Source organism: Tamandua tetradactyla, chromosome 19 (genome assembly GCF_023851605.1).
Source record: "Tamandua tetradactyla isolate mTamTet1 chromosome 19, mTamTet1.pri, whole genome shotgun sequence".
In the NCBI taxonomy this organism is placed as follows: Eukaryota; Metazoa; Chordata; class Mammalia; order Pilosa; family Myrmecophagidae; genus Tamandua; species Tamandua tetradactyla.
Window position 1 is genome coordinate 69,607,720 of NC_135345.1, and position 16,257 is coordinate 69,623,976.

At 36.2% G+C, this 16,257-nt stretch overlaps 1 protein-coding gene and 1 pseudogene across 1 annotated transcript in view; both read right to left on the minus strand.

The window, feature by feature from the left end:
• LOC143663301 (transmembrane protease serine 11D-like) overlaps nucleotides 1-16,257 on the minus strand; it is a 72,578-nt gene that overhangs the window by 31,129 nt on the left and 25,192 nt on the right. Inside the window, exon 4 of the mRNA XM_077137020.1 lies at nucleotides 1,932-1,999. Coding sequence (XP_076993135.1) covers nucleotides 1,932-1,999 — 68 coding nt within the window. The remainder of the gene's footprint in view (nucleotides 1-1,931; nucleotides 2,000-16,257) is intronic.
• On the minus strand, nucleotides 764-1,660 carry LOC143663743 (vesicle-trafficking protein SEC22c pseudogene; annotated as a pseudogene).

Below are 16,257 nucleotides of genomic sequence, written 5' to 3' on the forward strand. Positions count from 1 at the left end.
AATATATATACAAATACCCTGAAAATAAGTACAAAATGTTTCTGTGGCCACTATCTTTAAGGTACATTCCCACTACCACAAAAGCTTATATGTAAATTGTATAAACTCAGCTTTCTTAAATTTTCCGTTTAACTATTTTTCACCTTAAATGAAGGTAAGTTCAATTTATAACCAAAATATATTTAAATGTTTCAAAAGTATCATATCAGACTTAAGTAATCAAAAGATGTAAACAAAATTTGTCTAACTTATATTTTTGAACCATATTTTTAACTTTTAATTCATGCTGTATTAACCCTCTTAAAAATCTAACCAAGCCAAATTTAGCCTTAAAAGCTGGTGTGGATTTTGAAGTGGTTCCTGGGAGACAACTGCCAATTACTAAAACTCCTGGTATTGAATCTAGTGGTTTGTTCATCATTCAATTTAAAAGACCAAAATTATTCTATTCTCTTTTTCCATTAATGCTTTTTCTAAATGAATCCGTAGACTCTACTGTCCCAAGTAAATGTGCTAAATGGGACATTCTGCAGTAATGCTCAGCACAAAACCAGGACTGACTATCAAGTGGGCTTCTTGTGCCTCCAACTGCACCTGTTAAAGATCCAAAATCCTTAGTTTATCAGTCCAGTAAGGTTGGAAGGTTTCAAGGATGGAAACTTGGGTGACGTCGGGAAGCAGGAATGGAAATACAGATTGACCCTCAAAAGAAAATCAAAGGATCTATTCATTACCAGAGTCTCCTTCACATTTTATAGTTAGACTACTTTTCTTGGAGCTGCCATGACTGTTTCTGATGGGAAGACAAAAAAGCCACTCTTATGTGAAGGAGGATTTGCCAGAGGTTCCTCAACCTGTGCAGGTACATATTGCCCCGGCAAATAGAGAACAGCATCAGCACCATCCTTTTCATACTGGCTGGAATGTATGACAGGTACAAATAATGCTGGAAATGCACTAGCCAAGTACCAGAAAGAAATAAGAAAACCTAGAAAATTCCCAATTTCCTCCTGGGCAAGCTTTAAAGAATGTTCTGGAAGACGAAATCTATAAATGAGAATCAGAGCAGCACATACATGTTGAGAATAAAGGAGTGGACACCCAGGGCTGTCACTAGTTCCATTCAGAAATTAGAAGCAGGTTCTGAATACACCTGTACACAACTGTTTGTCATCCCATTTGCCTTATCTGTGTCTTTCAGAATAAGAACAACTAGAGCTCCTCCTGAATTTTTTTCCAGACTGCTCTCCTACTGAGAGGAATTTACATAGTTAAAATGCCATTTCAGTTTTTGAGTGATGCTGTCAAATTTAAGAAAGGTGCATGGTCTGGAGGCTAAGCCAATGCAGTTGGTGTCATATGAGGCTGTGAATTCTCACCACAGGGTTTCCAAGAAGCAGAAGGTCATGGACACTGGTAGAAGCAGATGGCCTTGCAGGCCATATTCCCTAAAGAGAAAATGATCACTGAGATTATCTCCTTCTGCAGAACCTTGTACTGGATACTGGGTCAGTTGCCAGGCTAATGTCTCGCGCCATCTCCGGCATTCTAGGAAATTTTGGGTGTGATAAACGTCAGCAGAGGCCAAGAGTAGCAGTTCATCCCTCACTCATACTATACAGGCAAAAGGATCATGGACGTGGCCTGTAAGAGAAGCCATGAGGACACTACACCCGGACCATGGCCTCAGGGAGTCTGCATTAACCAGCTGCACCGTGATGAAATTCACTGCCTCCTCAGCAACCTCAGCCCGCTGCGTGGACCCAGCTTAGGTCCCACATGGAGCATTTTTAAAAGCTGTCTAGTATGCTATTTTCATACTATTGTACCAAGTTGCGTGAACTTCTTATTCATTATTCATACTGTGAGCAAAAGTCAAATGTGCCAAATTGCATCTATGCTTATATATTTTTTTATATAGTTTCACTCACCTCAGTCTAGCAACATAAGCTCTTATGAATTGATTTCTTAAATTTGATTTTCTGAATGATTCAGTAATCTGTAGAAAGAGAAAAAAAACTTCTTTGTAATTATAATTCTTCCTCCCCTTCTTCCTTCCTTTATAACTTGCAACAGGGGACTTGTTAAATGAGGAATAAGAAGCCTGGATTCAGTATGGTCCCATCACAGTGACACATGGGACAAATTTAGGCAGTTTATGTAACTTTTTGATGCAGTGCCCAGTCATCTTTTACACAAATATACTAATGCGCAGAATGCATCTTCACTAGAAGTCATCTCGAGCACATCAGATGCTTCGCTCAAGGGTGAACTATATTCCTCATATATAGGTAGAAGGATGGGTTTAAATATGGTTATTAATTTCCTGTAATCCTATATTATAGGAAATATCTTAATGAAAAGATTTAACTTTAATTTCACTTGACTTTAATGGAAATAGAATCAACTGATGAAGTAAAAGCTGACAGAATTCTCTTTCTCTTCATAGAAGGCTGCAGTAAAAAGATTAAGGCCTACCTTGAATGGGTAGGGTCACATCTCCATGGAAACAATCTAATCAATAAGTCCCACCCAACAATAAGTCTGCCCTCACAAGATTTGATTAAAAGAACATGGCTTTTCTGGGATACGTAGTAGTTTCAAACCAGTACAGAAGGGTATTGGGGATTTTTTCTGGAAGAAATGTCTTGAAAACCCCTGTAAAGGAAGAGGAATGAAATCTTATCAGTCAGCTTTTCATGCATCAAAACTGCCAAAAGCTCTCAGAGGAATATAAAATTCTTTATTTTACTCATAATTTTTTGGATTTGCTGAGGTGGCTCTGTACCACATATTTCTTATTTTCTTCTCAGAGCTAATCCCTAGCAGGACATATTCTTCTAATAATGAGGGCAAAAAGAGGGCAAACCTGTTAGAACAAGCACAGCATGTCTTATCTTCTAAAATCTCATTAACCAAGACAAGTCATATGATCAAGATCAACCTCAAGGGATTGAGAAGTATACTCCTTATCTTGTGAGAGAAATGGAACGGTTTTATGGCAAATGATTACAGAGAGGAGGGAAGGAATTGAAGCAAATAATTCAACTTATAAGTAAAAAAATCTACAAAACCTACTTTCCTATAAGTATTACAATATATCAATAAATATGTACTTAGTCCCTTTCATGTGCCAGGTAGTATGATATGTTTTTGAGGGGACACACTAATTAATATGCATTATTAATATAACCTGCACTAATCCCTTACAGCCTTGAGAACTCTTCATGATTCCATGGACCAAAAGATAATAATAACAGCCCTACCCACAATTTACTTAGTATTTAGTTATACTTTTTGCACCATTTTGTATGTTTTCACAGAATTAATTTTTGGATACATGTAATTAATTTGTGGCAATGAATGGATAGGTGAATTAAAGCCTTTATTAAATTCTCAGTACTAATTTTGGTGGATTACTTTTTATTTTGTTGAATTTAGTAAAAAAGAATGCAAAAAAAAGCTGATAGAATCACTAAAATTCAGATACATTTTTTTATAATTATATTTAATTTATGATTTGGCATTGCACAAGCAACAAAAACAAATTGATTAATTTATGGATATACATGTACAATGATAAAAGAAAAGACAGAGTAAGATTCTATATTTCACAGAGTGGGCAAAAATGGAGTTATTGAACCTTTCGTTAGAACTTATCAAATACTTGGTAGAAAATCAATGAACTCCAGTATGTATGCCAGTGGAAGAGTGAAAGGGTACTAGACAGAGAACACAGAGATATGCTAATTTATAATGACAACCTGAATGAACCTACAACCTGTGTTCCTTTCAGTTTCTCCATCTGTAAAAAGAGGATAGTCAATGGTATATTAAAATAATTGATCTTTATGCAGTTGATTACTGCAACATACAAAGATTAGCTTTATGTTCAATCTTTTGGCCTTTTTAACTCTTCCAAAAATATTAACCCATTCGAGAGGTCAAATGAGTTTACTTTCATACTGTTTGTTTTGTAACATATGCTGTTGACCCTTCTATTACACTGGACAATAATCAAGTAAATAACAACAAAAAAGAGAGAATGATTTACTATCACTCTCCAGATTGAGGGCTATGATAATATCTTTGTATTCTAGGATAATCTTAAATCCTATATCTCAGTAATATTCATAATTGATAACAACTTGAAATGAGTCATGGATTGTTTAGGTAAATTCTAACAAAATAAACATTGGCAAGACTGTTAGTGAAGAAGTCAAATAAAGGGCAACGTATAACATACATTGTATGTAATTGTCTTATATTTTTCAAATCTAGAGGGAAAATATCTTATTAGCTGTGCATATACGTGCCAGATAAATCACCTTATTGTTGTCAGTGCTTTCTTATTTAATAACTACAGTTTTTTCATGTTATTCATTAGCTGAATGAAAGGAATGATTTTGTCTTTGTGATTTCAATCACTGTCCAGTTACAACTTTCTTTTCTGTTTAGTCCAATCAGAAAATACAGAAGGCTCAGTTTTCAAAAATAGATAACATAATATATGTGGCAATATGATCTATCCGTTACTTGAAGTCTCTACATATTTTTGATTATGTACATATTATGTACATATCTACAGTCTGTGCATGAGTAGACAAAACATGAACATTTATTATAAAATATATGCATGTAATAACATTGTATTATTAATAATGTAACTATAAAATATTTACAAAGCTAGAAAATAAAAAAATTGAGTAATAGAACATCATTTAGTTATGTCTTTAATAAATTTATTAAAAATATATATTTTAAATTTTTTATTAATTAAAAAAATTACAAGAAATAAACACAAAATTCTTAGTATATGCTCATTCCATTCTACATATATAATCAATAATTCACAATATCATCACATAGTTGCATATTCATCATCATGATCATTTCTTAGAACATTTGCATCAATTCAGAAAAAGAAATAAAAAGACAGCAGAAAAATAAAGCAAAAACAGAAAAAAAAATTTTACATACCATACCCCTTACCCCTCCCTTTCATTGATCACAAACATTTCAAACTAAATTTATTTTAACATTTGTTCCCCCTACTATTTATTTTTATTCTACTTATCTGTTGACAAGGTAGATAAAAGGAGCATCAGACATGGTTTTCACAATCACACAGTCACATTGTGAAAGCTATATCATTATACAATCATCATCAAGAAACATGGCTACTGGAACACAGCTCTACATTTTTAGGCAGTTCCCTCCAGCCTCTCCATTTCATCTTGGATAACAAGATGATATCTACTTAATGTGTAAGAATAACCTCCAGGATAACCTCTTGACTCTGTTTGGAATGTCTCAGCCATTGACACTTTGTCTCATTTCATTCTTCCCCGTTTTGGTCGAGAAGGTTTTCTCAATCCCTTGATGCTGGGTCTCAGGCCATTCTAGAGTTTTTCTCAATCCCTTGATGCTGAGTCTCAGCTCATTCTGGGATTTCTGTCCCACGTTACCAGGAAGATCCATACTCCTGGGAGTCATGTCCCACGTAGACAGGAGGAGGGTGGTGAGTTTGCTTGTTGTGTTGGCTGGAGAGAGAGGCCACATCTGAGCAACAAAAAAGGTTCTCTTGGGGGTGACTCTTAGGACTAATTTTAAGTAAGCATGACCTATCCTTTGTGGGGTTAAGTTTCATATGAACAAACCCCAAGACTGGGAGCTCACCTATAGCTTTGATTGTCCACACTGCTTGTGAGAATATCAAGAATTTAACTTGGAGAGGTTGAATTTTCCCCTGTTACCATTCCCCAAAGGGGACTTTGCAAAAACTTTTCCACTCACTGATCAAATCACTCTGGGATTTATCGGGGCATCACTCTGGACAAACCAACAAAATCTCATGTCCTACCCAAGGTTCCATGTACTTATATTGTTCAACCAACTATCTACATAAGTTATCTTAGGAGATGCACTAGTCAAAATATAAATTTTGTACCAAATAAAATTTTTTTGCTTTAGTCTCACACATAGGTTGAAATTTTAAAATATTAATTACCATCTATTTTCAGCACCCTGCAGTAATGACATTGCTTTGTTCTTCCTCATGCAAAAAATTTTTAAATTTGTACATTTAGTCACTATCATTATACACTCTAGGCATTCCTAGATTATACCATCTCAATTTTTATCATCTATCTTTCTTTGTGATTTCATGTATGCCCCCAGCCCTCCTCCCTCTATCATTCTCACACTCAGTTTCATTCAGTGTTTTAACATAATTGTATTATAGTTAGGTAGCATTGTGCTGTCAATTTCTGAGTTTTTATATTCGGTCCTGTTGCACAATCTGTATCCCTTCAGCTCCAATTACCCAATATCTTACTCTATTTCTATCTCCTGATGGTTTCTGTTACCAATGAAATATTCCAAGTTTATTCACTAATGTCAGTTCATGTCAGTGAGACCATACAATATTTGTCCTTTTGTTTTTTGGCTAAGCACACTCAGTGTAATGTCCTTAAGGTCTATCCATGTTGTTACATACTTCATAACTTTATTCTGTCTTACAGCTGCATAATATTCCATTGTATGTATATGCCACAGTTTGTTTAGCCAAATCTGTTGATGGATATTTTGGCTGTTTCCATCTCTTGGTAATTGTAAATAATGCTGCTATAAACATGGGTGTGCAAATGTCCATTGTGTCCTTGCTCTCATGTCCTTTGAGTAGACACAGCATATAGATGGCTTCTGTTTTTTAATCCATTCTGCCAGTCTATGTCTTTTGATTGGGGAGTTTAATCCATTAATATTTAGTGTTATTACTGCACGGGTAGTACTTTCTTCTACTATTTTGCCTTCTGGATTTTATATGTCATATCTAATTTTCCTTCTTTTTACTTTTACTCATAGTCTTCCTTTCTACACTCTTCTCCACACCTCTCTCTTCTGTCTTCATATCTGTCTCTAGTGCTCCCTTTAGTATTTCTTGCAGAGCTGGTCTCTTGGTCACAAATTCTCTCAGTGATTTTTTGTCTGAAAATGTTTTAATTTCTCCCTCATTTTTGAAGGCCAATTTTGCTGGATATAGAATTCTTGCTTGGCAGTTTTTCTCTTTTAATAATTTAAATATATCATCCCACTATCTTCTTGCCTCCATGGTTTCTGCTGAGAGATCTACGCATAGTCTTATTGGGTTTCCCTCGTATGTGATGGATTGCTTTTGTTTTGCTGCTTTCAAGATTGTCTCTTTCTCTTTGACCTCTGACATTCTGATTATTAAATGTCTTGGAGTATGTCTATTTGGATCTATTCTCTTTGGGGTATGCTGCACTTCTTGGATCTATAATTTTAAGTCTTTCATAAGAGTTGGGAAATTTTAGTGATAATTTCCTCCATTAGTTTTTCTCCTCCTTTTCCCTTCTCTTCTCCTTCTGGGACACCCACAACATGTATATTCATACACTTCATATCGTCATTCAATTCCCTGAGTCCCTGCTCATATTTTTCCATTTTTTCCCTATATTTTCTTTTTCTTGCCAGATTTCAGATGTTCCGTCCTCCAGTTCACTAATCCTATGTTCTGTCTCTTGAAATCTACCATTGTAGGTTTCCATTGTTTTTTTCATCTTTTCTACTGTGCCTTTCATTCCCATAAGCTCTGTGATTTGTTTTTTCAGACTTTTGATTTCTTCTTTTTGTTCATTCCTTGCCTTCTTTATATCCTTCCTCAATTCATTGATTTGGTTTTTGATGAGGTATTCCATGTCTGTTTGTATATTCTGAATTAATTGTTTCAGCTCCTGCATCTCATTTGAATTGTTGGTTTGTTCCTTTGACTGGGCCATATCTTCAACTTTCCTAGAGTGATTTGTTATTTTTTGCTGGTGTCTAGACATTTAATTACCTTAATTAGTTTACTCTAGAGATTGCTTTCACTTCTTTTACCTAGGGTTTTCTTGCTGGATGAATTTGTTGTCTATCTTTTCTTTGACATTTAGTTCAGCTTTATCTGGACCTCTAACTTAAGTTTTGTTTAACAGAGGAGAATTTTTCAGTTCTTGTTTTCTTGTTTCTTGCCCTGCTTGTATGGTGCATTTCCCCCCGCACTTAGAAGGGTCTACTTAGGTATTATAGATCCCAGTTGGATTTTCCCAGACCAAACTGGCCTCCTATCAGGAGGAAGGAGTCACCTACATCGGTTTTCCCTGAGGGTGAGACCCAGCAGGTTGAAAGACTTTCCTGTGAAGTCTCTTTGCTCTGTTTTTCTTATCCTGCCCAGTATGTGTTGCTTGTCTGCCTGCAGGTCCCACCCGCATAAGATGAAGTGGTACCTTTAACTTTGGCAGACTCTCCCTGCTGGGGGCATGGTGGAGACAGAGGAGAAGGTGTAGGCTGGTTTTAATGGCTTCGAATTACCAAGCCCTGAGGTCTGAATTCCTTGAGGGAGGGATCCCACCTGAGTTGGGCTTCACCTCTCCCCTGGGGAAGGCACAGTCTCCAGATAAGCCCTCAAACAAGCTTGTTTCTGCCTATGCCTGGGGCAGTTGAAACCTGGGCAGCCCTGCCGCTGTATCCAAAGGCAGTCAAGACTTTGTAGAAACACAACCACAAAACCTGTGCTTCTTTCCCCCCCCCCCCCTTTTTCCATCAGCCCTGCCCCCTTGGCACCAGGGCAAAAATGATGAACCTCCACTTTGACCAGGTTCACCTGAGTTGGGGGCCTATTTTTAGTAGTCAGAATTTGTTAATTAATTACACAATTGGCATTTGGTTGGGCTCAGCCCCTGTTGCTGGTAAAGTCCCTTTCCTTTCCCCTCTGGGATGCAGCCCATGGGGGAGGGGCGCCAGTCACCATGGCTTGGGGAACTCATGGTTCTGGGGGTGCTCACAGCCGGTCCAGCTGGTCCAGACTGAGGTACGCTGTGTGTCCGGTCACTGACGTGGCCCCAGGAGCTGTTCTGTACTGTTTCTGGTTATTTAGTAATTGTTCTGGAGGACGAACTAAAACACACACATTGCTAAGCCACCATCTTGTCCCGTGCTCTATTAATAATATTTTTATTAACAATATGACTGGATAGAATTTATAATTTCTGGAACACTTTGTGATAAAATGAGTCACAGTTCTGATTCTAAGATTAACTTCAATACTTGGTTTTAAGTGCTGAAGAGTTTCTACAAAATTATGTAGCTACAAATGCATGAAGTGTATCATTGGGAGAACTTAATAAATCATGACACTAAGCTGTCAGTTCCATCCATCAGGCAAAAGTTTTGTTGAAATTCAGCAACTGGCTTTCCATCCTCCCAGATGTTAACTGGTTAACTTTTGCAAACCAAATGAAAGGTGCTTCCTTGATAATTTTTCTATTTTTAAGAAATGTGTTCAAAAGCCACTATACATGATATATACCTGAGCTCTTCTATAGATAACATACTTTGCATTTACATTTCATTTTCAGTGAAACAAAAGAAAATCCAATCACTTAGGATGCACACATTTCTAAACATATGTTTTCAAAATCTTCTCTTCATATCATGAATATTATTTGAAGAGTGATTAATTTCTCACATTTTGTGTAAAGGGACAAGTTGCATGTGTGTGCACATTAAATGTCTTCTATGAAGCATGCCAATAATAGTCATTGCTTTCCCTGGTTAGCATTGCTTCAATCAGAAATTAGGGAGGTCGCAGTTCTGATATTTGCATGTTAATTACTGTGCATGCATGTTAAGGTTATGTTCAAAGTGTAGATTTTTAAAAAATTGTTTATTAGAGGTGGTGGTGGTGGTGGTGTGTGTGTGTGCATGATTTTTCTCAGCCTACTTGTTGATTTGGGGAGACTGGTTTTACTTTTAAAACTAGATAACATAATCTTCAAATCCAACTGTAAACTGCACATCATTGAAACATACCAGGAACAAGTATAAGGAGGGTGATGTCTTAGTCAGCACAACTAAGTTACTGCACTCTCTCTCTTCCCTAAGTTACACATGGTACATGACCATCTGACATAAAAAATAAACACGGATGATATTGTCAATCCATTTTTTTTTTTAACATGGGCAGGCACTAGGAATCGAACCCGGGTCTCTTGTATGGCAGGCGAGTACTCTGTTTGCTAAGTTACTGTGACCCACCCAATCTATTTTTTAAATAGTATCAAAGCTAAATCTCTTCCTTCTTTCTTTCAGATTTGCAATTTGAGAACAATTTCTCTTGTTGCATATGGATAATCATATCCTTAAAATATTAATTTTAAGGAAGAAATAATGTAATGGGAAGATTAATTATGATGCTATTTTAGAATTCCAGGCTAGAGGTAATGGCTTCAGTGGGCATGGTGGCAGTGAACATGGAGAGAAATTAATGGATTTCAGGTTAAATTGGGAGACAAAATTCACAGGGATTGGTGATGGATTGGATAGTTGGAATGATAGAAAGCAGTACGTTAAGGATGAATTCTAGGATTCTGGTTTGGATAACTGAATAAAAGATGTCATCAATGGGGATGGGGAGTATTGGAAGAAGTCTAGGATTGTGGCTCGAGATCATGAATTCAATTTGGGGATATAATGTATGTGAGATATAATATATTGAGATGGTAGAGACGTCAAGCCAGTCGTTTGAATGAACAGGTCCTGAAGTGTAGAAGAAAAGTCTGGGTTGGAGACATTACAAGTCATTGGTGTGTATGTGGTGGTTGATGCAATGGCATGGATGAGATCATCTAGTGATAGAATATAGTGTGAAAATATGGTGGGAGAGGAGGGGGTAGGTCAAAGCCTTGGGAAATTATAACCTTTAATGTCTAGACAGAGGAGGGTGAGTCTATAAAGGACACAGAGAAGGAGTGGCCAGAAAGGTAGGGTAAGGAAAAAAAGGGGAATGGTGACATGGATGTTTCAAGTGATAATCACAAAATCACACACTTTTTGGGTTAGAATATATTATAAAGATCATCTAGTACAACGATTTGATTTTCTGATGAATAAACTGAGAGCCAGAGAGGAGAAGTGAATTGCTTAATGTAATAGATTCTTGTTCTAAGACCCAGGTCTTCTTAGTCCTGTTCTACTGCCCAGTAAATACCATCACATTGTCTAGGTGACAAGGATAATGATGTTGAGAAATGGTATGACACTTGGGCTTGGAGTAAGGAAACCTCCATTTGAATTCTTGTTCTACTACTTCCTAATTGAATGGCCTTTAACATGTTTCTTAGTGTCACCGCCTTTACTGGACTATAAAAAGGATCCACTAATTCACATGGCTGTTGTAAAATGAAGGTTAGATAATATATGTGAAAGTGTTTTGTAAACTATAACAGATTGCATTAGAGTATATTCACATAGCGTTTCACATCTTCAAAGTGCTTTAACAGAAGGATACATTTGTAATATTAACGAGGGAAATCATTTATCAGAAGAATTTCAAGGGAAGTCTTATAATACTCAATGTTTAAATATATTATAAAGCCACAGTACTTTAAATAGTCTGGTACTGGTGCAGGCAAAGAGAAATCAGTGAAAAAGTGAAAAGTACAGGAAAAAATATAAAGGAATTTCACATATGATAAAGGTGGCATAACAAATAAGTCAACTGCAGTATTTAACACACTTCCTGGGGCCCCAACCTCACCATTTCTGTAGAAAAAGTTGGATTCTACTATACTATAAAGTATATTCCAGAGGCAGCAAAGATAAAATTATAAATTCTGAAATAATAAAGAGAAAAAGAAAATGTAAATGGGCATTTTAAAGGATCTTTGGCATAGGGAGAGCCATTCTAAACCTGGCATAAAAATGAAAAAATCACGAAAAAGGATTGATATTTTGACTAAACAAAAAATTTAATCTTCTGTTTGGTATACAAATCTACATTATAAGCAAGATTGAAATTCAAAACACGTACTGGAGAAATATGTGCAACATGAAGGACAGACAAATGTTAATATTCTAATAATCAAAGATTTTTTTCAAATTCATATAAAAATGACAAATATTACAATGAGAAAATAGCAAGGTGATGACCTAGCAATTCACAAATGAAGTTATAAAAATGACCGATAAATATATGGAGAGAAATTAAATCTCACCAGTAAGCAAAGAAATGCAAACCAAAATAATAATAAGATATCACTTCTCACCTATTGGTTTAGCAACCATTAATTAGATTTAAAACACCTAGCTTTGTGAAGGCTGTGGGAAAATAAACAAACATATATTCTTAGATACTGCTCATGGGGATGTAAACTGGGCACTTGCAATCTAGAAACTGAAATAGATCCTTAAAGTGCATAGACATAGATCTGGACATAAATAAATGGCTGAATAAATAAATACAGGGGAAGAAGAGACAAATAAGACTTTCAAATGAGTTATGCAGAGTCTCTACCTTCAAGAAGGTGGAACAAAACCCTCCACCACTCAAATGTGACCTAAGCATAGTGACTTTCAAAAAAAGGAGGGAGGTGAGGATTATTTTACAGTGCAAAAACCAAACAAATGCTATCTCAACTACATGATTAAAAGATCCTGGAATAGGAAAAAGGACATTAGGTAAAAAATAAGGAAATCTGAATAAAATATAGAATTTAGTTCACAACAATGTGTCAATATTTGTTCATTAATTGTTACAAACATACCATAGAAATGTAAGATGTTAATGATAAGGGAAACTGAGTACAGGGTAATGAGAACTCTCTGTACTGTCTTTGCAACTTGTCAGTAAATCTGAAACAATTCTAAAATAAAACTTTATTAAAAATAAAGAAAAAATTATAAAAAGTTTTTCTAGAGGCAAATAAAATATGCAATGTGTATATATTTTTTCTTTGTATTTTCTTGATTGGTCTGAATTTTTAAGCATTTTTTATTGTGAAATATATATACAAAGAAAAGAAAGAAAAAGCAATAATTTCAAAATACACTTCAACAAGTAGTTGCAGGACAGATTTCAGAGTTTATTATGGGTTACCATTCCACTATTTCAGATTTTTCCTTCTAGCTGCTCCAAAGCACTGGAGGCTAGAAGAAATGTACATATAGTGATTCAGCAGTCATACTCATTTGTTAAATACTATTTTCTCTGCTGTATCTCCTCCTTCTCCTATGACCCTTCTCCCAATCTATAAGCAACGCCCATTCTGACTTTTTCATGTTGAGAAGGGAGGTCAACTCAAAAGGATAGGAGGATGCAATTAATTGATAATCTTGGAAAGGCTGGTCCCTCTGTGTTTGAGGATTTATCTGGCATAGGCAACCTCTGGAAATTACAGGTTCCAGGAAAGCAAACTTAGTGCATGAAACTCTTATAGAGTCTCAGTTCAAGCCCTAGGTGTTCTTAAGAGTTATCAGGAATGATGTTGATTGGGGTTTAGTAAACCATGGCTATCAGCACTATCTAACTGAAGTTTGCATAAGAATAGCCTCTTGACTATTTGATTTCTCTTAGCACTGATGCCTTATTTTATTACACTTCTATTCCTCCTGTTGGTTAGGAAAGAGTTGTCAATCCCATGGTGCCAGGGCCAGACTCATTCTCAGGAGTCTTGCCCCATGTTGACAGAAAGACTTTCACCCCTGAATGTCATGTTCCATCTGGGGGGAGGGTAATGATTTTCCTTACAGATTTAGGCTTAGAGAGCGAGAGGCCGCATCTGAGCAACAAAAGAGGTTTCCTGGACATAACTCTGAGGCCTTATTTTAGGTAGTCTTAGCTTCTCCACTACAGAAATAAGTTTAATAAAGGCAAACCTCAAAATCAAGGGCTTGGCTTATTTTATTGGCAGTCTCCAGTGGTTGAGAGGGTTGAATGGTCTGAATTTTCCACATGCTTGTGTATTATCTTTTGTGATGTTAGGCTCATGTGTCAACTTGACCAGGTAATGGTGTCCAATTGTTTAGTCAAACAAGCACTGGACTGAGTGTTATTGTGAAGACATTTCATGGACTTAAATAATCAATAAGCTGATTGCATGTATGTATGATTACATATACATTTAACTGAGGAAATTGCCTTCAGCAAGGAGAGACATTTCATCTTATCAGTTGAAGGCTTTAAAAGAAGTGATGACTTCAGCAGTCAGAAGAGAATTTTCATCTTTACTTCAGCTGGCCAACTTCCCCTCTGAGATTTGTCAAAAACCTTCATTGCATTTCCCCACTTGTGGTTTGTCCTATGGAATTTGAACTCATGCATCTCCACAGTTGCATGATAACAATTTTATAAAATCTCATAATATTTGCAGACATATCCTGCTGGTTCTGTTTCCTTACAGAACCCTGACTAATACATTTTTTTATATAAGAGATAATACTAAAACAACTTCCATTTTGGAAAAAAAAGGTTTATGCTTACATTATGATTAACTTTACAGAACATTTTCAAGAATAATTTGAGAATAACCAGATGGAGTATAAAACTTTCTTGTCATTTGGGATAGTGTTCTAAAGACTTACTGAATATCTTCCAAAGGGGCTGGTAGTACTTTTCAAAAGAAATTATTTAGTTCATGTCCTTTCACATTGCTGCATATATGCTATGCCTTATCGCAATTCCTTTCCAAATCAGGCTTTCGCAATTTTACATATGCTCAACTAAGGATGAGCTAACTTAACATATCTGATCTGTTCTAGCAAGAACTGAGTGACCTCATTAGGGCTGAGGACCTTTTTTGGATCTTGACATAATAACAAATAGCTGGGTTCTAATTCCCGATAACGAAGTTGGGATTATCTCAATACATACCCTTTCAGTTTGCCTTCCTTTTTTAACCTGGATGCACAGCTGAAACATTGGCAGACCTCCTTGTATGGATGTGGGGACTTCATTATAAATATCTGTGTCCTCAGACTGGCCTCCTGAGGGTGTGGACCTCTAGTAGCTTCTTCAAGAAAGTTAGGAATGTACACTGGTTTAAATTCCAACCAATGGGATACCATAGTACAAATGAATATTAAATATTCCCATGCATTTCTAAGAACAGGTTGGGAGCAGAAAGTTCTGAGCAGAAGAAGGAAGATTTCTTTGCTGGGCCTCAGAGGGAAGTTGTATTTGCATTTCCACATTTTCTGGATTATTCCCTAATTCAAGATCTTAACCCCTGGGCTTTTTTTCTGGACCACTATAATGAGCTTCCAATTCATCTTACTGTATGCAGGTTCTTTTTTTGAACCAAATATTATACTTTTCCACAAACTCATGTCTGTGTTACTCTCATGTCACATGTCCACTATATGTCATGTTTCATAAGTGTCTATAGACTTGTTTAATCTTCATGTAAGACTAGGCTCCATGAAAGCTGAATCCATTCCCACTCTACTTTTGTATGTCCTCAGCATTTGGTAGGATTGTTGAATGTTTATTAGAGGAACAGGAGACTCCCAGTTCTGATACATCAAACTTATGTTCCCCTATGTTAACCCTACCTCTGCTACCCAGTTTAGCTTTTCTTCCCAAATCATTCAGATTCAGGTATTCACTCTGATCTCATTAACATAAATGATATACCTAACTTCCCTTGTTCCAATGTCATGCTCACTAAGTAAAGGGAGCTTGCCTTTAGGGAAAATATGGTTTAGAGAAGCTGGTGATTCTGCTCCTTAACAGTGATAGTTCTCATTATAGGTTAACTCAGTAGTTCTCAAAGTGTGGTTTCTGGACCAGTAGCTCAGCATCACCTGGGAACTTATTAGAAATGCAAATTTTTCCCATCCAGACCTACTAATTCAGCAATTCTGGTGATGGGCCAAACGATCCGTACTTTAAGAAGCCTACCAAGTGAGTCCGCTAAGTGCTAACATGTGAGAAGTGCTGTATTTCTTTACATTCCTCCGACACTTTTTTAGAAGTTTAGGATGAATAGAAACACTGATACCAGTGTACTCTGGTCTTTTAAGGCTGAAGTCCACACTTTGGTTTATGGTGAAATACAAATGCTATGTGTCCACTTGCGTGGTTTCCTGGCAGACAACCAACGAGAACCCAAGCTTGCTTTGCCTATTTACATTCAAACTTCTATGTCTATTTCTGAACCAAAGTGTGCTATTGTCCAAACTATGCACTGCAGTTTGGGCAAACATATGCTTTAACACCTAAAACATTGCGTGTTATTGGATGAGGAAAGAGTAAAGAAGGCAAAATGAAAAAGGCTTTCAAAAGGCGATCTCAAGGATAGAAATAATAGATATTTAATTTGCACAGACAATAGACTTCCTGAAACATATTTTTATTCATGGTCTTTCTAACATTTTTTCACTCATGACCTAAGAAAATGTTAGTAAAAATCAATATAT